This window comes from Daktulosphaira vitifoliae, unplaced genomic scaffold, assembly GCF_025091365.1.
Source record: "Daktulosphaira vitifoliae isolate Bord-2020 unplaced genomic scaffold, ASM2509136v1 Scaffold_3, whole genome shotgun sequence".
Lineage (NCBI taxonomy): Eukaryota > Metazoa > Arthropoda > Insecta > Hemiptera > Phylloxeridae > Daktulosphaira > Daktulosphaira vitifoliae.
Genome location: NW_026099574.1, coordinates 3,594,043 through 3,621,109, shown reverse-complemented (window position 1 = coordinate 3,621,109; position 27,067 = coordinate 3,594,043). Strand labels below are relative to the sequence as shown.

General features: G+C 28.9%; 2 protein-coding genes across 2 annotated transcripts; both read right to left on the bottom strand.

The window, feature by feature from the left end:
• Positions 1-7,234: 7,234 nt before the first annotated feature.
• Positions 7,235-8,846, bottom strand: LOC126900891 (uncharacterized). The gene is made up of 2 exons (XM_050676911.1): positions 8,175-8,846; positions 7,235-8,111 (listed from the first exon to the last, which is right to left on the bottom strand). Exons 1-2 carry the CDS (start codon positions 8,738-8,740, stop codon positions 7,763-7,765), a joined length of 915 nt encoding a protein of 304 aa, XP_050532868.1. The 5' UTR covers positions 8,741-8,846; the 3' UTR covers positions 7,235-7,762.
• Positions 8,847-17,191: 8,345 nt separating this feature from the next.
• On the bottom strand, positions 17,192-24,337 carry LOC126900892 (uncharacterized). The gene is made up of 2 exons (XM_050676912.1): positions 22,932-24,337; positions 17,192-18,116 (listed from the first exon to the last, which is right to left on the bottom strand). The coding sequence occupies exons 1-2, from the start codon at positions 23,527-23,529 to the stop codon at positions 17,920-17,922; spliced, it is 795 nt and encodes a 264-aa protein (XP_050532869.1). The 5' UTR covers positions 23,530-24,337; the 3' UTR covers positions 17,192-17,919.
• Between the last annotated feature and the right edge of the window lie 2,730 nt (positions 24,338-27,067).

Sequence of the window (27,067 nt, the reverse complement as noted above, 5' to 3'; positions counted from 1 at the left end):
TAAAAAGTTATAGCATCATAATGTTAAAAAATGTAAAATATAATATCAAGAATTTTTTCAAAAAAATAGCATATTTTTGCATACGGTAGTCATTTTCACCATGAAGACAAGTCCAGAGGTCAATTTTTTTTTTTCAAATTAAAGTATATTACATTAGCTTTAATTTAAGATATATATATATATATAAGTGTCAGTCTTTCCGGAACATTTTCAAAAATTAAGTTGAAAAAGTTAATTTTTGTAAAAAGTTACCATTTTGAAACCCTTCCTGTGGGCTGTTAAATGGTCAAATGTTCACAAAAATATATAAAATGATAGGTAAATATCTAAGGTATCTATAAAAAAAAAAATTATATTGATTCGGTCATTTTTAAAAAAGTTATGGCTATTTTAAGTAAAAAAAAATGAAAAAATATCGAAAATTAGCGATTTTTAAATTTGTAATTTTTTGGGGGTAATGTCTTCAACTAGATACGATTTGTGATCTTTTGACATATTTTTCATCAAAATCGGTTCAGTGAGAGCTGAGATTGAGCGTATACAGACACAAAAAAAAAAAAACACATCATAGTAAAATTAATACCTTCTCAGCTTCGCATCGAAGCTAAAAACCAGTACACTTGGTACGAGGCGTAGTGAAAATCAGCATAGTATTAAAATGTATCAAATCGAGAATTTTAACACAAAAATAGAATTTCTTTAAACCAAGACGGCCATTTTAACATAAAAGAGAGGTGACGTATAATTTTTTTTTTAACTTATAGTATGTAACTTACTTATAGTAAGGTTTAATTTAACTAATGTTGAAAGGACGAATTCTACGGCGCAGTGGTCGGCATTTGATCGGATGAGTATGAGTGTTTGCTTGCAGTTGATCAGTGTACGCCGATACCATTCGAAAAATCTCATACACATTGACAACGGATAATGAGCTACGAATTCAGAATTGTCCATAAAGTTTCCATCATTGTACAATTTATTCACGTTTTTTCACCCGACTATTTATAACCGTACGACATCGTTGGGAATGAACGAACAATACATCTTTCATAGTTGTAGTCACACCAACGTTTTTTACCTTATCAATTTCTTTGTTGTTGATATTGAAGCGAATTTCATCGAAAAGATTCATCATACAGTTTTGATTCATTACAATGTTACCAACTGCTCCTGCGGGTTTTGCAATATCCCCCTTTATTCGCATGTAACTTTCACACGGTTTTGTGAATTTTTCTTTGTTGAGCAATTCAATACGAATCTCATTGTTGTTTTCGTACGAGTTGTTGTAGCTTTGGTGTTCCAGGTAATATTTCCGTTTCACGTTATCGTCTTGGGGGGATTTTTCCAAAACTTGTAGATACTCTGTTATTGTTGACGACGCGACAGCCCAGTAATTTTAGATATGCGATATTATCTGTCGTAAGTTTCCTCAGCATCACAAGGTTTGCTCTATTCGCAGTCCAAGACCATTCGATGGAACCATCGCCGTAACGTATCGACTTGGGTTTCACTGATGATGATGATATAGTCGTACGATTGTTGTTAAAAATCAATGGCATGTTACAACCATTCGATCCCCGGTGTGTTAAAAATGTGAGAGATGTATCTATTTATGTCTAATGTGCAAGCGTACGGATAATTCTTCGTCTTTGAGATTTATTTGGTAATCTTCTTGATTACATAGAACGATTCGCACCGTATCCAACACATTTGTGTTCAATGGGTAGTAAACAATTTGCCTGGGAACTTCTATAATTCGGTAACCTGGTGGCACGTTGGGAGAAAACTCATGTAAGGTGTGTGATTGTTTTCCATTGTGGTACGAACCCACAATAATATTGCAATCCACACGAATAAACGTAATAGATGTTTATTGACTCTGGATAATCCAATACATGAGTCTTATGTGGTTCCAAATACCGAGGATTGAAATCCAATAAACGGTAAAATTATGTATAGTCAAATGCAATTTTCTCGTACTGACTGGCAACATATTTGTCCAAGTCTTCCAATTCGTACGTACCAACGGGCGGTGTTACTTTCAGCAAGGGTTGTTGATCGGGTAATCTAAAAACGATTATATTGTTAGTTTCATCAATGTTTGGCATTATGTTCCAAGTGTGTAAGCTAAACAGTCCAATTTCACAGTTATCGTCAACGTCAATGTGTGGATGAAATCAGCATTGAATTATGTAATATATATGTATTATATCGTAAGTGTGATGAAAAAATAACGCTACCTGTTGCCCTATACAATAGAGGTTACTACGGCACGAGCAACAACAAAGTTTTTTATAATAATAATACACAGAAAATGATGACGTGCGATGCTTTTTGAAAAACAGACAGAAACTCTGCCCGTAGTCAATTTCGACGAACATGTTGCCACAAATGTGCAACACAGTAAACACGGGAAGTTATTACCAAACAGTGTACGTTGTCTGGTTTGTGGTCCGTTAAATTTTGGTAAAACCAATTAAATGTTCATGCTGTTGACCGACTTGAACGGATTGAAATTCGAAAACGTTTACATCTACTCGAAATTGTTGGAGCAGTCGAAATATCAACTGTTGATTCGAATATGGGAAGATGTTGAAGGCATACGTGTGTTAACATTTGCGAACGGAGATGAAATTCCACCAGTAGACACTGTTTTGCCAAATTCAGTGTTTATCTTTGACGACGTGGTTATGGAAAAACAAAACGTAATGTGCGATTATTTTGCGCGTGGCTGACATAAAAGAGTTAATGTGTTTTTTCTCTCACAAACGTTGTCCCGTATACAAAAACAAATGTTACGAGACAATGCAAATGTGGTGGTGTTGTTCCGATAAGACGAAATTAACCTACGTCATACTTACGACGAGTACGTGTGTTGTAATATGATATTTAACGAGTTCAAAGAGTTTTGCAATCAGTGTTGGAAAAACGATAAATACGGGTTCGCAGTGATATGTACGGATTTTGATCGTGATAGTGGTCGACACAGTTTTGACACGTAAATTACAATATGAACACCGCCGATAAGGAATCTTCGAAGAAACTGTTGGACAAAGCCCGGGACAACGTCAGACGACAATATGTAGAATCGCATCGTGGTGAGTCAGAGTCGTTGACTCACATTTAGAAAAAACTATCAACAATAATCGAACCATTGAATAGGATATCCAATTTTGTTAATGTGCAGCAGCAGCAGCATAAGCAACAATTGCAAGAAAATAGCTATTCAAAGTTATGTTTTGCACATCTTAACCATACGGTCCTAGAATGCATATGGACGGTAAGTGTGGACGGTTTTTCAAAGTACGCATGTGCCATACAGTTAAAAAGTAAAACGGCCCTGAACGTGACTACAGCAATGTCAGGTATTCTCGAACAGGGTAGTCATCCAAAGCTGATGCAAACCGACCGTGGTACCGAGTTCTACAACTGACATTTCCAAGCGTTGATGGACCGTTACGGGATCCGTCATTATTCAAAATTTTCCACGATGAAAGCGTGTTTTGTGGAACGCTACAATCGCACACTGAAGACGGTCATGTGACGCGATTTCATTACGCGTGTGTCGTACAAATGGGTAGTCAGGTTGCCTGCACTGGTCTATGATTACAATAACAATCACGTGCACAGAACAATCGGCATGACACCTGCACAAGCTGTTCGGAATCCCAGTGCAGTGCAAATGAAGTTGCGAAAAATACCCGATAATTTACCAATCAAGTTTCGAGTGGGCGACAAAGTGAGAATAAGCAAAACGAAATCCGTGTTTGACAAGGGCTAAATGCCGACTGGAGCACCGAGTTGTTTACAGTAACCAAGGTCAAATGAACAGTACCGCCAACATACTATCTGGAAGATTACCAGGGGAACCTCATTCAGGGTGTATTTTACACCGAAGAGTTGAGCAGGACGCAGTATCCGGACTCGTATTTAGTGGAACGGGTGTTACGCATACGCGGAGACCAGTGCTACGTTAAATGGTTGGGTTTTGGCCCGGAACACAACTCATGGATACCGAAAACAGATTTCTTACGGTAATGATTGTCAACATTCAGGGCCTGGTGGCTGCCGACCATTCGTTCTTGGTAAAAGAAATGACCGTCATAGAACTGGAGTCCATGTCTATGGCCCACTGGGTGTTCAAACACCCAAACATCATCAAGGACGATGTGAAAACAACTTACTGGCTAAAAAAGTACCATCACGGCTTGGACACGAACATTGGCGATGTCGAATACACTAAACTACCGAGAATATTGTCGTTGTTATGGTGTGATAATATCTACGTGAAAGGTATGCAGAAAAAACAAGTGTTACAAAAATATTTACCCGGATAGAGGGTAGTCGAAATAGAAGAAAACTGTCTACCACTGCGAAAATTCTAACCACGTTGTATTCGTCACTTAAATAATCATAAAATGTGTAGCTTATATAAAGCAATGTATTTGAAACAATGGTTAAAGGGATAATTTGTAATTGTTATAAACATAGGTTAAAAATTATAAAAAGTGTATCGATTTATTTTATTAAATAAAACTAATGTACACTTTGAGTTAATATGTATCATTGTCGTCATCGCCTAGAGAATAATGCCCCCACGATTTTGTATACACATCCTTGTACTCTCCTGCGATTAACCGATTAACGTCGGTTTATCGTAGTTGTTGACCAACGCGAGTATATTAATTTCAATTGTCGAAACACTAAGGTGTTTCGTGTGTATTACTGACATTTTCCTGCGGGTTTGCTTGAGTTTACGACGCAAGCAATTCAAATAGTCAATCATTTTGATTTCATGTTTCACCACATCCGTGCTCATGCACGGATTTCAATCGCTTCACCTCGTCCGTTTGTCACGTAACCAACAACCTGTCATAGTAATTTTATATGGCGATTGAATAAGCGTACACGTTGAGTAACAATGCGATAATTTCTTGCATATGCTTACCCTTGCATTCATCTAATATTATAAAGTTAAAAATATAAAAACAATTTTTTTTACAAAAATCGTATTTTCTTTATAAACTTTGATATCTGTTTTCACCGTGAAGATAAAATAAGGTCAGAAATTTTTTTGCATAATAAAGAACATTACATTAGCGGAGCGCGTGACAATTAACGTGTGGACTGTACGACGTCTAAACACGAACTGACAACATATTTACAAAATAAGAATCTACTTGAGAAGTGCAATTTATTGGGAGCGATAAATGATTCCAGTGAATTGATGGTAGATTAAAATCACCTACTATTATAAATTTTGCAGATGGGTTGGCTGAGTATAGATTACTTAAAGCGGAGAAAACATTTTCGTACGTTATTAATGGGGAACAAGGGGGTATATAAACGCAGCCAATAATGAAAATTGTATCAGCCATTTGTAAATGCACAAAAACTGCTTCAATGCAATTAATAGAAGTATTTAAAATTTTACATTTAATTGTATTTTTTACTGCAATCAAGACGCCTCCACCATGAGAACGATCACTATTTAGAGGCGATCTATCACAACGGAAAATTATGTAATTAACAAAGTGTAATTCAGTGTTACATATATCAGTTGAAGTTTGAGGTAAGATGTGCTTCACTGATAAGGATAATATCAACGTGAGAGAGCTGTAGGAAGGCTTTAAGTTCATTTTTTTGTTGGTTTAGACCATTGGCATTCCATAAGAGGATGGATATTGATTGTTGGATATTTAAGCTAGTTGGCATTTGATTGGGATAGGAGTTTAGTGATAACAGTGGTTAGTAAAGAGATTAAGGGATTAATCAATGATTTAAAGTCTTCCAGGAAAGACATTAGTTTGAGTGAAATTTGATCAGAGTTATCACCAATAGGTGTATGGGGAGTGATATTCGGATCTTTGGTTGCTTGAGCATATGATTTGGATTGAGAATACGAATTTGAAGTGGTGTTTACATAAATGGGCTGTACATTATTTGTATTATTTTGTTGAGAATGTGAAATTGTTTGAGTTTTCTTGGGATTACGAGATGATTGAATTTCTTTATGTTTGGGACAGCCTCGATAGTTTGCTGGGTGGTTACCCTGACAAAGCGCACACTTGGCGGGTTGGTCGGTGGGTTTTTGGCAGGAATCTGATAGGTGATGTTCGCCACATCGAACGCATTTGGGTGTATGATTGCAGTAAGCTTTTGTGTGGCCGTATTCTTGGCATCGAAGGCATTGGACTATGTGGCGTTTAACTCGAGGTTCTTCTATTTTAATTTTAGTGTAGCATAGGAATTCGATTTTGAAGATATCTTTATTGTTTATGGCTGGTTCTAGATCTACGAAGAATAATGGGAGCGGGACCTTAGTGTTATATTGTAGAACGTTTGTTACGTTTCTAGCGATGTGACCGAGATCAAGTAACTCTTTTTTGATATCATCAAGAGGGATTGTGTGATGTAGGTTTCTGATAACAATTCTAAAGGCTCGATCTTGTTTTGATTGATAAGTATGATAGTCCGCTTTGCTGGATTTTAGAAATTTTATTACTTCTCTGTACGAGTTTGGTGATGTAGTTAGGAGTTTAACTCCATTGGTGGAGCTCTTACAAGTGAATGGTTCGCCTTTTGTTAATAATTTAATTTGAGAGCAAAATGATTTGAAGTCATTTACTAAATTAATAAAGATTGGTGGAGGAGGTTTACTCTCTGAGTGTTCTAGAATGTCTCTATTAGGGTCGTTATCTTTGTTTTCAGAATAGTCATTGTTTTGATCATTGTTTGGTGGACTGAATAGAGAAAAGCGATTTGGCGTTACGAATTGTTTAGTTAATTTCGGGGATTGATTAGGTGAGTACTGACGTTTATGATTATTTTGAGTTTTCCAATCGTCGTTGGAGTTGGTTTCTGATGAAAAAGCTGATGAATCATTTGACACGCTCTGTATGCGTGACTTTTGGATAATGAGTGGAGGTACAGTTTTATTATTTGTATTATTAGGCATTTTATAGGTAACGGCACTCATTAGGACCGTAGTGAGGTATCGCGTGTTGGTCAATAAAGCGTATAATGCGATAAGGCGTTAGTCCCGATCGCGGCGAGTCTTATATTTAGGTAAATTATACAATTATACATTACCCGACGGTACAAATACCGCGACGAGCGCTGGAAGCGATAACAATTCGATACAATACACACGCTATCGAGAGCTGATAAAAGCGGAGCGCGTGACAATTAACGTGTGGACTGTACGACGTCTAAACACGAACTGACAACATATTTACAAAATAAGAATCTACTTGAGAAGTGCAATTTATTGGGAGCGATAAATGATTCCAGTGAATTGATGGTAGATTAAAATCACCTAATATTATAAATTTTGCAGATGGGTAGGCTGAGTATAGATTACTTAAAGCGGAGAAAACATTTTCGTACGTTATTAATGGGGAACAAGGGGGTATATAAACGCAGCCAATAATGAAAATTGTATCAGCCATTTGTAAATGCACGAAAACTGCTTCAATGCAATTAATAGAAGTATTTAAAATTTTACATTTAATTGTATTTTTTACTGCAATCAAGACGCCTCCACCATGAGAACGATCACTATTTAGAGGCGATCTATCACAACGGAAAATTATGTAATTAACAAAGTGTAATTCAGTGTTACATATATCAGGTGAAAGCCATGTTTCAGTAAAAGCAATAAGATCAAATAGAGAGGTATTGAGTGAGGGGATTAAATAGTTAATTTTAGAAACTATGCTCCTAATATTTTGATAGTAGAGTAGTAGGCTTGAATTAGTGACTAGTTTTTTTGAACCGCAGAGGAGATAATGGTCGGTTGACCCTTGTAGTATTTAATTGTCAGATTTGGCTCGCCTTTTGATATTCGCTCTCTCAACTGGTTGCGTAGATCGCGAAGGAGTTCTCGCTGATACGGTGATTTATCACTCGTAATTCTAATATCTTTAAGATTTTGATCGGATTTCAGGATGCGTGATAGACCGAGAATTTTAAATACCTCTGTGGCCGCTTGCAGTTCAACTTTCAATGGACGAGGCTTATTGTTAGGTTTACCTAAGCGGCTAATTTTTATGGGTTTTATATCAGTTCCGAGTTTATTGAAAATGTGTGTTATTGAATCAGTATCTGAGGTATTGTTCTGGCTAGATTGTTCGTGCACGTTAAAAACGATAATATTATTAGAACGGNCTGAGGTATTGTTCTGGCTAGATTGTTCGTGCACGTTAAAAACGATAATATTTTTAGAACGATTTTGACGGTCAATAAACTCAAAAAACATGTCGTGATTAGCATTAGACTTTGGAACAGCTGATTCCAATAGATCGACACGATTTTTGATAGCAGTCAAATCATTACGCAGCACACTGTTTTCATTTTTAACACTTGATAATTGAGAGAAGATATCTTGGAATTTTTTGTCAAAAGAGTTAAGTTTCTCATTTTGCTCATTGATCAGATCAATAAGTTTGGTTTGCTCCGCGCGTAGGTTATCGAGATGACTGATAATTAATTTTAAGTCAGGTTCATTAGTAGAGAGAGAAGAGAGATGTTTAGTAGAGTTGCCGACGGAAATAGCATTTTTAGATTTTTTTGCACAGTTAACACAAGACCATGATTTGTTCAAACTATTTAAATAGTCGAGATCATCTTGTTTTAACGAAACACAAGTAAGATGGTACAATTTCAAACAAGAGAAACATGTAATTGAGTCGTTTTGACCGCGTTTAATACTTACGGCACAAATATCACATAAACCCATGGTATGAAATTGATATAAAAATAGCGATAAGAGGTAATAATTGTTGAATACGTAAAGGAACACAGAGCATGAATAAATGGAGATAACACACGTGCGTACGCTGTGGCGGTTGACGAGTAACTATGATATCTATGATAGTATAGATGATATCTGACAGTGATTAAAATCACTATCATAAGAAACGCTTCGATGCAAATCTGTAGATAGTGTTTCCTTTAGAGAAATTGGTGAAATATTTTAAAAGCAACATGAACTCTTATTTCTTTAATTATATCCTGATTAGTAGTTCTTTGATTTTAAAATATAATATATGAATAAATACTAATTATAGTTTTTAAATTTAGTATGAAATTGTGAGGCCAGCTATGATGTATGGTTAATAGTGTTGGGCGGTTGATAAGAAAGTAGAGCAGAGAATAAGTGTAGCAGAGATGAGAATGCTTAGTTGGATGAGTGGAGTGACTAGAGAAGATAGGATAAGGAACGAGCATATAAGAGGAAGTATAGGTGTTGCGTCAATCGTGGATAAGATGACAGAAAATAGACTTAGATTGTTTAGTCATGGTATGAGGAAAGAAGAATCGAAAGCTGTAAGAACAGTTATAGAAATGAATGTTGAAGGAAGAAGAGATAGAGGAAGACCAAAAAAGAGATGGAGGGATGCTATTGAATGCGATTTGAGGACAGCTGATGTGAGCGTAGAAGATGTGGGAGATCGTGTCAAGTGGAATCTTAGGATAAGGGTGCCCGACCCCAAGTAGTTGGGATTAAGGCAAAGAAAAAGAAAAATATTACCAGATATTCCGGTGGCAATTGACATAATATGATTGTTATTTCGGAATGTACAATTTAGCGTTTAGTTGGGTTTAAATAATATAGCGTCAAATCAATTACCTACTCTATCGGTTGTATCTCAATATACACTACACTTTAATGATACAATAAATAAATAAACTCACACATACACACATATGCATTTATAACATTGTGTCTAATGTAAGTATAACATGATAAAAAGTAACCGTAAAATGAAAAAAATGGAATATAAATTTTATTACTCATATTAAATGTAATGTAACTCGAAAAATATTTGTTTAAATGAAAAAATATAAGATTATATTTTTATTTATAATTGTCTTTTAAACAACTTTTGTGCGAAACTTTTTTTTGTAAGTTAAATATTTTTTTTTGAGAAAATTAAGAAAGCTCATATTTTTGAACTTTTGCGAGGATTTAAAAAAAAAGCTCAATTCCAATCTTGAGGACTATTAGTATGTCATTATACATATTTTAATTCAACTTTTAAAAAAACAAAATTTTTTCCGCAATTTTTCCTTTGTTGACTGGCCTAGATGTCAATTTTAAACTTGTAATTGAGCTAAAAGTTATGGTAATATATTCAATTTATTTTACTATAAACTTTCATAAATCTTTATCAAAAATTTTTCATCAACTTTAAAGAACCAAAAAAATAGGTTAAAATTGAAAATTTGGACTGATTATTTTTAACATATTAAAAATCAAATCAGTAATAATTTGAAAACAAATTTTTTTTTCTTTTAATTATTATTTTATATATATAATTAGTAATAATATAAAAAATTAGAAGTGATAGAAATAGTCTACTTGCAGATTTGAAAACAACGCGAAAAGTTGATTTAGAAAAGTATATTTTTGCTTCTGATGAAAGTTCCTTGTAGTCCAGTGCATTTTTTTATAGTAACAAACAGTTTTTATTGAAAATTATTGTATCAAGCCCTTTAAATTTTTATACACGTAAAAGTAAAGCAAAATATAACTTCTTTATTATTTTTATAATTTCTCCGTTTAAATTACAATATTAAATATCAATTTCATACTAAATTTAATAATTATAATTAGTATATATTCAAATATTATATTTTAAAATCAAAGAACTACTAATCATGATATAATTAAAGAAATAAGAGTTGATGTTGCTTTTGGAATAATCCACCAATTGCCTAATTAAAACAAAAAAAAAAAAAGTTTGTTGGGAATTTTTTCTGCTATTCTGCAAAATTACTCCTTCGTTGACTAGAATGAATCATTAAATAGAAAATTTTATGAGAATTAAAACAATGTTATTTTTAAGATTAATATGCAGTCAGAAAGTTTTATAATTATTATTTATTGTAAATTTATCAGAAAAACTCATTATTTTTTGCATTTTTATCGTAATAGAACACTTAAATAGAAATCATAGTAATCATTTCTAAGTAATTTTTGATATTTAAAAAGATTCTACTATTGAAATATCCAGAACTGAATTAATTTTAATGATTTACTTTAACTAAAAAAAAAAAAGTTAATATTTTGAATCCCTCTTGTGGGCAGGTAAAGGGTTAGATTTATAAAAAAAACCAAATGATAGATAAAGACATGCATCTAAATAAAAAAAAATATACTGATTTGGTCATTTTTGATAAAGTTATAACAATTAACAAAGTTATAAGTTTTATACACTGGACTACAAGGAACTTCCATCAGAAACAAAAATATACTATTCTAAATCAACTTTTCGCGATGTTTTAAAATGTGCAATTAGACTTTTTCTATAACTTCTAAGTTTTAATATTATTAAAAAATAGTTTTTACATATAAAAAAAAATAATTAAGAACAAAAAAAATTGTTTTAAATTAATACTGATTTGATATAATATTTAATATTAATTTGATTATTAATAAGTTAAAAATAAGGAAAATGACATATTTAACCAATTTTGTTAATCGTTTAAAGTTGATTGTTGTAAATGTTTATAAAAAAAAAAAAAAATTTATTTTACCATAACTTTTAGCTCAATTGGTAAGTTTGACATTGACATAATTAAATAGAAAATTTTATGACAATTAAAAAAATTGTATCGTTAAGATCAATATGCAGTCAGAAAGTTTTATAATTACTATTTATTGTAAATTTATCAGAAAAGCTCAATATTTTTTTGCATTTTTATGGTAATAGATAACTTAAATAGAAGTAATAGTAATAATTTCCTAGGAACTTTTGTTGTTTGTTGAAAAGATTCTATAATTGAAATATTGAGAACTTAATTAATTTTAATGATTTACTTTAACTAAATGTACCAATCAAAACAAAGTTGTTAAAAAGATTTACTCAATTGAGTTTATTATAAAATTTGATTATATTTGTAAAAATCAATTGTTAATTCAGGAGAAAAAACAATCATTTTTTTTAGAAATGATTTATATAGCAACACGTTAGAAAAAAATTTGAATATTATAGTCTAATAGTAGCACACACAAACAGAGTAATAAAATTATTAAATTACAAAGTAAAATGATTTAATTTTGTAGTTGAAACCTATCATATCAAACTTCATTCGTTAATAAATATTTTGAAAACATTAGAAATTAATGATTTTAATTGTCTTTATGGAGACGATGTAATAACTAACTGTTTAATTGATAAATTAGAATTTTTTTTTCAATTTTTGAGAGTAATATCTTCAACTAGATACGAATTGTAGTAATTTGACGTATTGTTGAAAAAAGTAGGTCAAGTTAGAGCAGAGAAAATAAATGATAGTCACAAAAAAATATCTTCTCGGCTTTGCATCGAAGCGAAAACTTAAAATATAGTAAAATAATTTTAATACGAATAAGAAATTTCTTCTTGCAAGGGGCGACTAAAGTGATGGGATCCTTGATCTTTATTGAAGTTATTGAATCTAAATGTGATAAAAATCAAACGAGTTAAAATTTATACTAACTTAAAAAGAATTAAGAAAAAATGCAAAAAATTCATTGCCATATGCGGGTTGGAACCTCGTACCCCAAGCGTGTAAAACATAAATTTTACCAACTCGGCAACCGTACGTTGCTTCCGGCGGTTGAAAAATTGGCTATTTAAGCTAGTTCAAATTTCAAAGTTATTTTTCTCGACTTAAAAGAAACAAACATATTTAAATAAGTTTAACTATCTATACTATATCAATTTTAATTTATATAATATTTATGAAAATCTGTACTCCCCTTGTCAGGTATTTTAAAATAAAATAAAATACAAAACCCAGAATTTTAACACAAAAATAGCATATTTTTGCATACGGTAGTCATTTTTACCATGAAGACAAATCCAGAGGTCAAATTTTTTTTTTTCACATTAAAGTATATTACATAAGCTTTAATTTAAGATATATTTAAAAGTGTCAGTATTTCCGGAATACTTTCAAAAATTAAATTGAAAATATCGTAGTAACAATACGCATGTTTAAAGTTTTGACCCCCCTTGTTAAAGGGGTATGATCCGATTTACAAAAAAAGCGTGCCAGATGAAAGGGGTATATAAATATTTATTATAAAAAAATAATAATATTGATCCATACATTTTTCCAAAAGTTATATAAAATATAAATTAAATAATATAACATATAAAATCGAGATTTTTTTCACGGAAATCGTACGTTTTTCTTTAACTTTGATGTCCGTTTTCACCACGAAGACAAGTCCAGAGGTCAAATTTTTTTTTTTCAAATTAAAGTATATTACATAAGCTTTAATTTAAGATATATATAAAAGTGTCAGTCTTTCCGGAACATTTTCAAAAGTTAAGTTGAAAAAGTTCTACTTTCTATACGCATTTTAAAAGGTTTGCACCCCCCCTGTATAAAGGGAAATGGTCCGATTTTAAAAAAAAGTATGTCGAATGAAAGAAGTATATATAAAGTATTTATCATTAAAGAATAAAGTTGATTCATGCATTTTTTAAAAAGTTATAGCAACATAATGTTAAAAAATGTAAAATATAATATCAAGAATTTTTTCACAAAAATAGCATATTTTTGCATACGGTAGCCATTTTCACCACGAAGACAAGTCCAGAGGTCAAATTTTTTTTTTTCAAATTAAAGTATATTACATAAGCTTTAATTTAAGATATATATAAAAGTGTCAGTCTTTCCGGAACATTTTCAAAAGTTAAGTTGAAAAAGTTAATTTTTTGTAAAAAAGTTACCATTTTGAAACCCCATCCTGTGGGCTGTTAAAGGGTCAAATGTTCACAAAAATATATAAAATGATAGGTAAATATTTAAGGTATCTATAAAAAAAAAAATTATATTGATTCGATCATTTTTAAAAAAGTTATGGCAATTTTAAGTAAAAAAAATTGAAAAAATATCGAAAATTAGCGATTTTTAAATTTGTAATTTTTTGGGGGATTTCCCCCGTTTACGGGGAACGAGGGAATTTTTTTCAATTTTTGAGGGTAATGTCTTCGACTAGATACGATTTGTGATCTTTTGACATATTGTTCATCAAAATCGGTCCAGCGAGAGCTGAGATTGAGCGTTCACAGACACAAAAAAAAAAAAATAAAAATAAAAAAAAAAACACATCATAGTAAAATTAATACCTTCTCAGCTTTGCATCGAAGCTAAAAAACACATCATAGTAAAATTAATACTTTCTCAGCTTCGCATCGAAGCTAATATACCAAATGAAAGGTAATAATATCATGCATCTATATAAAATTATATTGATTTGGTTATTTTTAAAAAAGTTTTTTAAGTAATAAACCTTCTCAGCTTCGCATCAAAGCTAATAATATTAACATGAATAAGAAATTTCTTCTCACGAAGGAAGACTATAGTGATAGGATCCTTTATTGAATCTAAATGAGATAAATATCAAATGATTTGAAAATTTTATTCTAACTCAAATAAAAACAAAATTTTATTGGCCACAGACCGATTTAAACCTCGTACCCTAAGCATGTAAGACACAAGTGTTACCAATTTGGCAACTGTTCGTTGCTTACGCCACATGATAAAATTGGCTATTTAAGCTAACTCAAATTTAAAGNCGCCACATGATAAAATTGGCTATTTAAGCTAACTCAAATTTAAAGATTACTTTTTCAACTTTAAAAAAGTAAAAAAAATTTAATAAGTTTAATTTCTTATGTCTTATGAACTTTATTCTATGTCAATTAAATTATATAATATTCATGAAAGTCAATATATTCTCCTAATAAGATATTTTAAAATAAAATAAAATACAAAACCTAGAATTTTAAGAGAAAAATAGCATATTTTTGAATACGGTAGCCATTTGCACATAGAAGATAGGTCGTCGGGAAAAATTTTTTTTTTTCATTTTATAGTACATAAAATAAGCTTTAATTTTATATATGTTTAAAGGACGCAGTATTTCCGAAACATTTTTAAAAATTAAGTTGAAAAAGTTAAATTTTATAAAAAAAGTTGCTATTTGAAATCCCTCCCCCATGAGTAGAATAAGTGTTAGATTTTCAAAATATGATATCAAATGAAAAGGACATATCTAAGGTTTTAGTAAAAAAAATTATGGTGACTTGTTGATTTTTAAAAAAGTCATGGAAGTTTTAAAAAAAAAATGACAAAATTTACCGATTTTTAAATTTGTAATTTTTTTGGAGATTTCCCCCATTTGCGGGGAATGAGGGAAAATTTTTAAGGGTAATGTCTTCAACTAGATACAATTTGTGATCTTTTGAATCTTTTGTTGAAAGAAATCGGTCCAGTGAGAGTTGAGAAAAAGTAGTGACAGACACAAAAAAAGACCACATCATAGTAAAACCAATACCTTCTCAGCTTCGTATCGAAGCTAAAAAATGTTATATGTACAATTGCATACATGTTAAATTAAAAATTATTAATACTCTTTAAAACAACAATACTTAAATTTTCGAAAAAAAATTCGTTTTTTTTGCAATAAGTTATGGACATTTTTAGGAAAAAAAAATTTTAAATGTGCTATGTCGCACGGAGACGAACATATTTCTGATGTTTTCAGCTAGAATTGCTAAGTTCATGAACAGGAAGGCCGCATTGTCTTTAGATTTTACACCGAAAAGACCATTCGCCAACCCTTCTATGTTGCCAGGTTGCACTCAATCATGTTGATTAGCACCCATTCGAGGATTTTACCTTGTAATACAACATTCCCAGAGATCATTACGATGCAAAGTTTATAGTGAAATATATTTGAACCGGTTTATCGGAATAGTTACCGCTGCTTGGTGGTATCTTTTTGTTTAATAAATCGGTTGTTTACTAGACACCCATGTGTTGCGTCATTCGTGTCACCTCATCGTACATGTAATATAGCTTATATAGGTTGCCTCATTTATAAAATATCTAAATATTAAGAGGGGCTATATGATGTTATGACTTCATTGTGCATATATCCGATGTCTGTACAGCGATTAAACATTTTTTAAATATTGTATTTTCAAAAGTTGGATTTCAGATATTTCAAAAATCTAAATTCATGCATAGTAATGATACTTAAAAATACTTAAAAAAAATGGATTCAATTATCTTTTAACAAGTACAATAAACCAAAATGCGCACTGAAAAATTTATTTTATAAACTGCATGTTTGTGGTGGTTTGGATATAAAACCAGCCAATACATTTAAACATTCTTAACGTACGGAATATATTAATTTCAGGAAATAATCCTAATGTTACTTCCAATCAAACTCGATTTTATTGAAATTAAAAATATGTCATTTCCCCTTACATTCTGTTAGGGGCTTGTTTAATAGTTGAGGATTTTGGTTAAAACCAAGAATCGGAAGCTACCGACGACTGCCCAAATATCGTCCCTATCTCCTTAAATGAGTTTTAATTACCCGAAGGAGACACAGGCAATCGTGTACCTTAGTTACAGGGGATAAAATTAAAATTAAATTAGACTATTGCTTTATGTCAACGACAAAGTAAATTTATATTTTAGATGTTCAGTAAATATAAGTTATATGTAATATACAATACGTCTGACCTGAATCCTAGTACAGTTGGTTAGTAGATATATCCAAGTGAGACGGAGTTGGTTGGCTATGATGCCAATTGGCGATAGACGGGTCGTTGAATAAAACAAGTCAAGTTATAAATAAGACGAATGTAAGATTGAAAATTATGTCTATAACGGCCACTCAAACAAAACTGCCCTTTGTTAGTTCGACGTCAATAGTTCCGGGCTACAGACGAGTAGAATGGTCACATTAACATCTACCTCTATGCTAATTAATATGTATTACGAATTAAGTAAATGGAAATAAAACTTATATAATATAAGTGGTAAGAACATAGTAATACATGTTCTTACAATTCTAAGTGCAATTTTTTATTTGATATAAGGTAATCTATATAAAGAAACAAAAAATAAAGTAAAATCATATTTATAATTTATATATTACTATGTCAACGAACATTTTAATAATAATATAGCATAGTAGTTGGGCACGTAGCACTTTTTAATAAAATCATTATTTAAGATAATCAATAAACATGCTATTTATTATATTCATTAAAACTAAATAAACCATTTCACATTTTCCAAAAAAATCTTTTTTAAAAGAAAATTTTTTGGCTAGTATTCTAAAAAAATTATTCAACTGATTCAAAAGATAAAATAGTTTTAGTATTTCAAAAAAATTATCAAAGTATGTATTTTATTAATAGTAAACTAAATATATTTTATTTTTAAAGGAGAATAAAATCTAAATTTAATTTATCAAGAAAGAATAAAATTTTATGAAATCAAACAAATCTCAATTCATCAGCAATTAATTGCTTTTTAAATTTATCCTTGCGCCTAATAAGGATGTCAACTTTATATTTTTATCATTAATATTTAACTACATATAAATTTATGTACATTATAAAATAAATAAATGTGATAAATCTAGGGAAAAAATGTTTGGTACAATAATTGTGCCAGTATTTTGAATGTCATTAATACTTTTTTTCTGGGCGAGAAGAATGACAAGGTCGAGAAATGTCTTATGATAACTATATTTTTAAATGTTAATAACCTCTGAAATAATTTTCAAAAAATGCTATTGCTTAATAATTTATTTAATTATATTATTTATTTTATTTTTTTAATTAGTTAAATATGTATATTGTCATTTAAAAAATAAAGTTAAAATTCTGTAAGTTATAGTAGATGAATTAAGAAACAATAAATAATTTCCAATAGAAAATATATAAAACTAAAAAGTACTAAAAATAATTTTTGTAATGTAATTATTATTTTAAGAAAAATCGAGTGACTAATGTTACAAAAATCACTCTGTACACTAAATTTGAAAAAATTAAAGTTTTGCAAATAAGTAACATATTATACAATATTCAGTATTATAATATCACTTTACATGTTGTATGGCAAATAATTGATCATATAAATCGGTTTGACAGTTTGATTTTTAAGGGTATCATTTGTATCAGGTTCATCTTTTAACATCTCTAAATTATATTCTTTTTTAAAAAATCCTATATCAATATTATTACAATCATTCCTACTTGCAATGTATATTTCAAAATGTGTTTCAGTACTACAAATAAGATCTGAAATAAAAAAAATAATGGTTTAAAAAATGCTCAAATTTATATAAAAGCATAAAATTATATAATAATAATAATAAATATAAGCGTAATTATAGTTAAATAAATTATAATTTATCAAAATTGTTTTTTTATGAATAATGTTAATTAGAATGAATATCAGTGTATTTTTTCATATTTAAAAAAAAAAACCTAGCACAGTGGGGACGTTGCATAGATGGGTCCAGTATAGATTTAACCTGACAGTGATTAAAATCACTATCATAAGATGCAAATATGTAGATAGTGTTTAATTCTAAAAAAATGATGGATAATTACAAGCAACATCAACTTCTATTTCCTTAATTATACCCGGATTAGTAATTCTTTTAATTATATATTATATAATTTTTATATTGAATTGTTTTCAAATTATTATTGATATTGATTTTTAATATGTTAAAAGTAATAATTTTTAACCTTCTTTATTTCGTCCTTTAAAGTGAATGTATATAATAAAAAAATAAATAAATTTATTACCATAACTTTTAGCTCAACTGACAAGTTTGAAATTGACATTATTAAATAGAAAAAAATGAAATTGTTAAGATTAATATGCAATCAGGAAATTTTTTAATTACTATTTACAGTACATTTATCAGTAAAGTTCGATTTTTTTTTAGATTTTTATCGTAATAGATCACTTAAATAAAAACCATAGTAATCATTTCTAATTAACTTTTGGTGTTTAAAAAGATTCTAAAATGGAAATATTCAGAACTTAATTAATTTTAATGATTTACTTTAACTAAATGAATTAAACAAAACAAAGTTGTTAAAATTATTTATTCAATTGAGCGTATTATAAAATATGATTATAATTGTAAAAATCCATCGTTAAATTCAGGTGAAACTAAAAATCATTTTTTTTTTTAATTTATGATTTATATAGCAACATGTTACAAAAAAATATGGAATATTATAGACTGGTAGTAGCACACATAAATAGATTTAAAGAATTACTAAATATACAAAGTAAAATTATTTACTTTTGTAGTTGAATACTTTTATCATATCAAATCTAATTCGACAATAAATACTTTAAGAATATTAGATATTAATGATTTTAATATTGTGTATGGAAAAAGCTAGTTAAGCTACTTTTTATTTGAATAAGGAATATTTTTTCGATTTTTAAGAGTAATAAATTAAACTAAAAAAATAGGTCTAGTGAGGAATGGCAAAATAAATCGTAGCTACAAAAAGAACCACATTGTAAAATAATATTAACATAAATAAGAAATTTCTTCTCACGAGGGGAGACGATAGCGATAAGATCCTTTATATTTATTGAAGTTATTGAATCTAAATGAGATAAATATCAAATGATTTGAAAATTTTATTCTAAATCAAAAAAAATGCAAAGTATTAAAAGCCACAGACGGATTTGAACCTCGTACCCTAAGCGTGAATGACGCAGATGTTACCTATTCGGCAACTGTTCGTTGCTTTAGTCGCATGATAAAAAAAGTTTAATTTCGTATGTCTTATGAACTTTATTCTATATAATGTAGACAAGGCATAGATGGGACAAGTATAGATGATATTTGACAGTAATTAAAATCACTATCATAAGAAACGCTTTGATGCAAATCTGTAGATAGTGTTTCATTTGAGAAATTGGTGGATTATTCCAAAAGCAACATCAACTCTTATTTCTTTAATTATATCCTGATTAGTAGTTCTTTGATTTTAAAATATAATTAATGAATAAATACTAATTATAATTTTTAAATTTAGTATAAAATTGATATTCAATAATTTAATATTGTAATTTAAACGGAGAAAATATAAAAATAATAAAGAAGTTGTATTTTGCTTTATTTTTACGTGTATAAAAATTTAAAGGGCTTGATACAATAATTTTCAATAAAAACTGTTTGTTACTATAAATAAATGCACTGAACTACAAGGAACTTTCATCAGTAACAAAAATGTACCATTCTAAATCAACTTTTCGCGATGTTTTCAAATTTGCAATTAGACTTTTTCTATCACTTCTGAGTTTTAATATTATTAAAAATTAGTATATATATATATAAAAAATTCACATAGAAGCTAAAAAATTGGCTATTTAAGCTAACTCAAATTCAAAAACTACTTTTTCGACTTTAAGAAAAAAGTTTAATTTCTTATGTCTTATGAACTTTATTCTATGTCAATTAAATTATATAATATTCATGAAAGTCAGTGTATTCCCCTAATAAGATATTTTAAAATAAAATACAAAACCCAAAATTTTAATAAAAAAAAAACCCCCAGCACAATGGGGTCGCAGTATTTCCGGAACATTTTCAAAAATTAAGTTGAAAAAGTTAGTTTTTATAAAAAAGTTGCTATTTTAAATCCCCCTTGTGAGCAGAATAAGTGTTAGATTTCCAAAAAAAATGATATCAAACGAAAGGAAATTACCTAAGGTTTTAATATAAAAATATATTATTTTGATTTGTTAATATTTGAAAAAGTTATGGCAGTTTTAAGTACAAAGAACATTTTTATAGAAGGTTATTTTTATCGCAAATATTACATAATTTTTTTAATTTTTACAGCAATTTGCACATAGTAGATAAAGTGTCAGGACAAATTTTTTTTTTTTTTTTTATAGTATATAAAATGAGCTTTAATTTTATATATGTTTAAAGGACGCAGTATTATCGGAACACTTTCAAAAGTTAAGTTGAAAAAGTTCTATTTTTTATACAATGTTTCAAGTTTTGAACGCCCTCTATATATGGGGAAATTGTCCAATTCTAATAAATAGTATGTCAAATAAAAGATGTACTTATAATATATTAAGAAAAAAAAAATTTGTGCTAATAATTATATTTTTCGAAAAGTTATAGCACTTTTAAGTTGAAAATTTAAAATCGAAAATTGAAAATTTTAACACAAAATTGGCGATTTTTTAACTACGGCAGCCGTTTACATGCAGAAGATAAAGTTACGGGACAAATTTTCTTTCATTTTATAGCACATAAAATAAGCTTTAATTTGATATATGTTTAAAGGACGCAGTATTTCCGGAACATTTTCAAAAGTTAAGTTGAAAAAGTTCTATTTTTTATACAATGTTTCAAGTTTTGAACGCCCTCTATATATGGGGAAATTGTCCAATTCTAATAAATAGTATGTCAAATAAAAGATGTACTTATAATATATTAAGAAAAAAAAAATTTGTGCTAATAATTATATTTTTCGAAAAGTTATAGCACTTTTAAGTTGAAAATTTAAAATCGAAAATTGAAAATTTTAACACAAAATTGGCGATTTTTTAACTACGGCAGCCGTTTACATGCAGAAGATAAAGTTACGGGACAAATTTTCTTTCATTTTATAGTACATAAAATAAGCTTTAATTTGATATATGTTTAAAGGACGCAGTATTTCCGGAACATTTTCAAAAATTAAGTTGAAAAAGTTAGTTTTTGTAAAAAAGTTGCTATTTTAAATCCCCTCCAATGAGTAGGTTCAGTGTTAGATTTTCAAAAAAAATGATATCAAACAAAAGGAAAATATCTAAGGTTTTAGTATAAAAAAAATTATGTTGATTTGTTTATTTTTCAAAAAGTTATGCAAGTTTTAAGAAAAAAAGTGAAAAAAATGACAAAATTTACTGATTTTTAAATTTGTAATTTTTTTGGATATTTCCTCATATGCGAGGAACGAGCTTAATCTCAGCTTCACATCGAAGCTAAAAACAATTAACACATATGATTGTATTCCATTAATGTAATTAATATAAAATAAATCCACTCATCATATTAATTAAGTATTTGGAGAAAAAGTCTAATAATAAATTATAAAATAAGTTTTATAGTCTATATAAACCATTAATATAAACAAAAATAGAAATTATAATATGTGCATCTTGAGAATAAATTTAAACAGTATTCTCTTCAAACAATTGTAAATTTTGTAAAGTTACGTTTAATAGAAAAATTAAAAGTTCAAAAATATTTTAAGAATTTTTCAAAATTATGAATACGTAAAAAAATATTTGATAAAACTTTACGAATAAACTAGCATAATTCAAAGTATAAAATGAATATTTTAAATAAATAAAATATTATATTTTAATTATCTTGTTATTGAATTTTTTCTTGTGCTTTATTTTACAAGATTCATAGCAATATAAAATCATTACAGATATTTTTTTGTTAAATATATAGCAGATATTGTATATAAATATTATAAAGAATTGTAACGTACACATTATTCGTCCTTCACCAACATTAGCATTTCAATACCATACTAGTGCCTGATCAGCACAAACATCCCTACGACCTACTACAGATATGCTGCACGCGCGGGTGTAAACAAAACCGATGATATTCTTCTTCATTAAATAAATATATAAAGACAGTCAGTCGACATTTTACCATTTTACGCTCGCGACTACTCATTTTTTATTACAGATTATACTTTATTTATTACAACCTAATTCCGACAATATTACATTTTACTATTAATTTAATTATTAGATTTATTTTATTACAATCGAATTGTGTACGCTCGCCGCTGTCGCTCACCTAACTTGGATACCACAACATCTCTAGAGATCCAGTCAGGTTATATTTAAATATACTATTAAATAGAAATAAATGCTTGTTATCGTTGTTAGTTAAGAGTCTATATTTATTGGTCACGAAACCGCTAACTGCCCTTCTAGTGGGATATAAATTATATAGGGCCAGCGTTGCCCCGTTAAGGTACAGCTTAGCCAACTGTTAGGATCCTAGCGGGAAAGCACGTTGCAGAATATTACACATTTACACTTACTTGAAACTTTTGAATCAATTAAATGATTATAAGTTGAAACTTTGAAATTCGGAATTTTACAAATTTTTATTATTATTTGAAGATAACTATTCCATTTTTTCAAATATTTCATATATGTATCAACATTTTGCATGATTTTTTCTAATTGATCTTGAATTTCATTGGCATTATTTTCATTAATATTTTCATTTCTTAGAACAATATCAGATGTAAAATAAAATTTGTTATTGATAAAAAAATTGGTAAGTAATTTAATTAGTTTATTACTAAATTTTATATTCACATTGGACAACTCTGTATTTCTAATATAATTGTTTAAGCTTAGAACAAATTCATGAATGATTTTTCGCAGAAATGCTGTCCGTTCCTCATTGAACAAACCGAGAGAAATGAATTCTCTTATATAATTTAATATTATTCGACCCGTTTTAATTAATGTCGATTTGAAACTTTTTGGTACACAATCTGAATTCTTTGATGATGCAACTATAATTAAGGTCAAAAAGTTGCGTATAAGAATAGCTATTGGTTGAAACGTAGCCAAAATTACCATGTTTATATATTCTAAAACATCCTTAGAATTAAAATCATATTTCATATACTCAAATAGATCTTGTATAGTTAATCGAGTACCGTCAGAACATTGGATGTCAAGTGGAGTGAATCGAAGTAAATTTAATTCTATGTGTTTACTAGTATCTACTTGTACAATTTTTTTTTTTTTCTGATAATCTGTTGGTTCATTATTTTGTAAAACAAAAAATTTTTCGGATGAAAATTTTTGTATGAATTTCTTTCTACTGATAAATAAAACTTCTTCAATATGTTATCTTTGAGATCATTATTTATATTTATTAGATTAGTTGTAGTATATTCATGGCTACTGATTGGAGGATTGCAACTAACCATATAATCAATAAATGGTATATTTTCACAATTATTAATAATGAAATTTTTTAATTGATTTTTAACTGCGACATGAATAATCTTATAGCCTTCTAATAATTTTGTAGCATCATTTTTTTCACCATCTTCGGTTAGTGAGATCATATTTAAAGAGCCAGAAAGGTTATTTAAGTACATATTTATCGTGATCAATGTAAAAGGAAACTTATGTTCCTCGTTGTTTATCAAATCATCTAAAAATATCATAATTACTTTACTATGTGTTTGTAGTGCCTTGCCATAGTTAATAAGATTTTGAATTGTGATATAATCTTTATTTTTTTCGAATTCTAACAAAAATCTTTCATTATGGTTAAAAAAGTCTAGAAAATAACGACTATAAGAGCACTGTAAAAAGTAAGGATAACTTAAACTTACTTTTATGGACATTATTAACACAAAAAGTAAAAGAAAATTCATTTTTGTTTAGACGATTCCTTATAAATTTCAAATTAAAAAAAATTGCGACACTAATTGTAAAAAAAATATTGAGTATAATTTATATGAATATTAATATATCATATTTGATCAATTTTTTTTTGGAAAATTTAATTTTTAGTTCAGTAATCGTACGTTTGTTCTCATACACTTATTGACTTAATTTTTAACTGACGTAATTGTTATATTTATACAGCAAAAGAAAAATAATAATGATATCATATTTAAAATTGTTTCTGTATTGAAATATTATAGATTATTAATTACGAATTACTGTATGTGTCTACTGAATAATTATTTTAACCTATTAGCGGCCAAAGAAAAATTTGAATTTTTTAATGACGCCGTCTTAGTGAAAAATTCATAGGACGTTTTCTTGGTATCAAATTTTTTTTGTAATAAATAACAAATAATTTAATTATTTTATTAATTGATGTAATTAAAAAAAAAACACAACACAGGGGGGTCGCGGCACAGTGGTGACGTGGCATAGTTGGATCAAGTATAATGATATCTGACAGTGATTAAAATCACTATAAAAAAAAAACGCTTCGATGCAAATCTTTAGATAGTGTTTAATTTTAAAAAATTGGTGGATTATTCCAAAAGCTTCATAAACTGCTAGTTCCTTATTAATATCCTGATTAAGATAAAGTATGTCGAATGAAAAAGGGATTATTAAAAAATAGTATTTCCCATAAAAAAATTATATTGATCAATACACTTTTCAATAAGTTATAGCATTATAAAGTTAAAAATGTAAAAAATAAAATCGAGAATTTTCACACAATAATAGCATTCGGTAGCCATTTTCACCGTGAAGATAAAATAAAGTCCGAAATTTTTTTTTTCCATGATAAAGTATATTACATTAGCTTTAATTTAAGATATATATAAAAGTGTCAGACTTTCCGGAACACTTTCAAAATTTAAGTTGAAAAAGTTCTACTTTCTACATTCATTTTTTAGATTTGAACCCCCCTCGTATATAGGGAAATGGTCGGATTTAAAAAAACAGTATGTCAAATGAAAGATGTATATAAATACTACTCCTCATGAAAAAATTGTACTGATCCATACATTTTTCAAAAAGTTATAGCATAATAAAGTTAAAAATGTAAAATACAAAATCGAAAATTTTCACACAAAAAAAGCATTCGGTAGCCATTTTCACCGTGAAGATAAAATAAAGTCCGAAATTTTTTTTTTGCATAATAAAGAATATTACATTAGCTTTAATTTAAGATATATATAAAAGTGTCAGACCTTCCGGAACATTTTCAAATGTTAAGTTGAAAAAGTTAATTTTTTTTGAAAAAGTTGTCATTTTAAATCTCTCCTTGTGGGCATGTGAAGGGTTAAATTTATGAAAAAAATATACCAAACGAAAGGTTATGATATTACACATCTATATAAAAAAAATTATATTGATATGTTCATTTTTGAAATAGTTATGGCACTTTTAAGTAAAAAAAATTGTAAAAATTTCGAAAATTAGCGATTTTTAAATTTGTAATTTTTTTGGAGGTTTCCCCCATTTACGGGGAACGAGGGCATTTTTTTCAATTTTTGAGGGTAATGTCTTCGACTAGATACAATTTGTGATCTTTTGACGTATCATTGAAAGAAATCGATTCGGTGAGAGCTGAGAAAAAGTGGCAACAGACACAAAAAAAAAAAATAAATAAATAAAAAAAAAAACATCTTAGTAAAACCAATACCTTCTCAGCTTCGCATCGAAGCTAAAAAAATTAATACAAAAATATATACTAATGACAGGTAAATATCTAATGTAATTATAAAAGAAAAAATTGTATTGATCCATTCATTTTTCAAAAAGTTATAGCAGTTTTATGTAAAAAAAAAAAAGGTAGCACAGTGGAGTCGAGGCATAGATCGGAGAAGTATAGATGTGCGACGCGAAATACTCGGACGACCAATCGCCGAATGAAATCACGTCTCTAAAGGTTCCTTAAAATAAAATTAAAAGAATAACGTTTTTAATGGACTGTAATTTATTTACCGAAATTAAATATGTACTCTCTAATACAGTAACAAAATTGGTTTATCTTAAATCTATTGTTAGTACTTATATTTAAAACTAATATACTAAAATACAACAACATAAATTTTTAGTAATTAATATTTTGACAAACAGAAAATGTATAGTCTGACCTTGCTTTCTGTACCCAAAAGAAGATAGTGAATGTGTCAAGTAAAGCAGTTGAGCCCGACGCAATCAACAGAGTGAATTGAACACATAAAACCGTCAAAGAAAACAAATCCAACAAAATAACGCACTAGAGTCCGTGATACACAAAACCACTCTATGCATGCCGATACGCGAATGACACCTTCGCGACCACCGCCACACACTACCCCAACAAGTAAACCAGTTGTGACAGGTCGCGCTCTTGTTGAAGAGAATAAAAAACCGGCGCTCACCCACCAAACTGTTTCGTCACGACCGAACAATAGATGATATCTGACAGTGATTAAAATCACTATCATAAGAAACGCTTCGATGCAAATCTATAGATAATGTTTCATTTAAAGAAATTGGTGGATTATTCCAAAAGCAACATCAACTCTTATTTTTTTAATCATATCCTGATTAGTAATTCTTTGATTTTAAAATATAATATATCAATAACTACTAATTATAGTTTTTTAATTTAGTATGAAATTGTGAGGCCAGCTATGATGTATGGTTAATAGTGTTGGGCGGTTGATAAGAAAGTAGAGCAGAGAAT

Excerpts from the sequence above, each read along its gene's own strand:
- LOC126900891 (XM_050676911.1), bottom strand. The coding sequence starts at position 8,740 with ATGGGTTTATGTGATATTTGTGCCGTAAGTATTAAACGCGGTCAAAAC.
- LOC126900892 (XM_050676912.1), bottom strand. The coding sequence starts at position 23,529 with ATGAAATATGATTTTAATTCTAAGGATGTTTTAGAATATATAAACATG. Across the intron at positions 18,117-22,931 it reads AATTGATTCAAAAGTTTCAA|ATCTTATTTGTAGTACTGAA; the intron begins GTAAGTGTAAAT and ends TTTTTATTTCAG.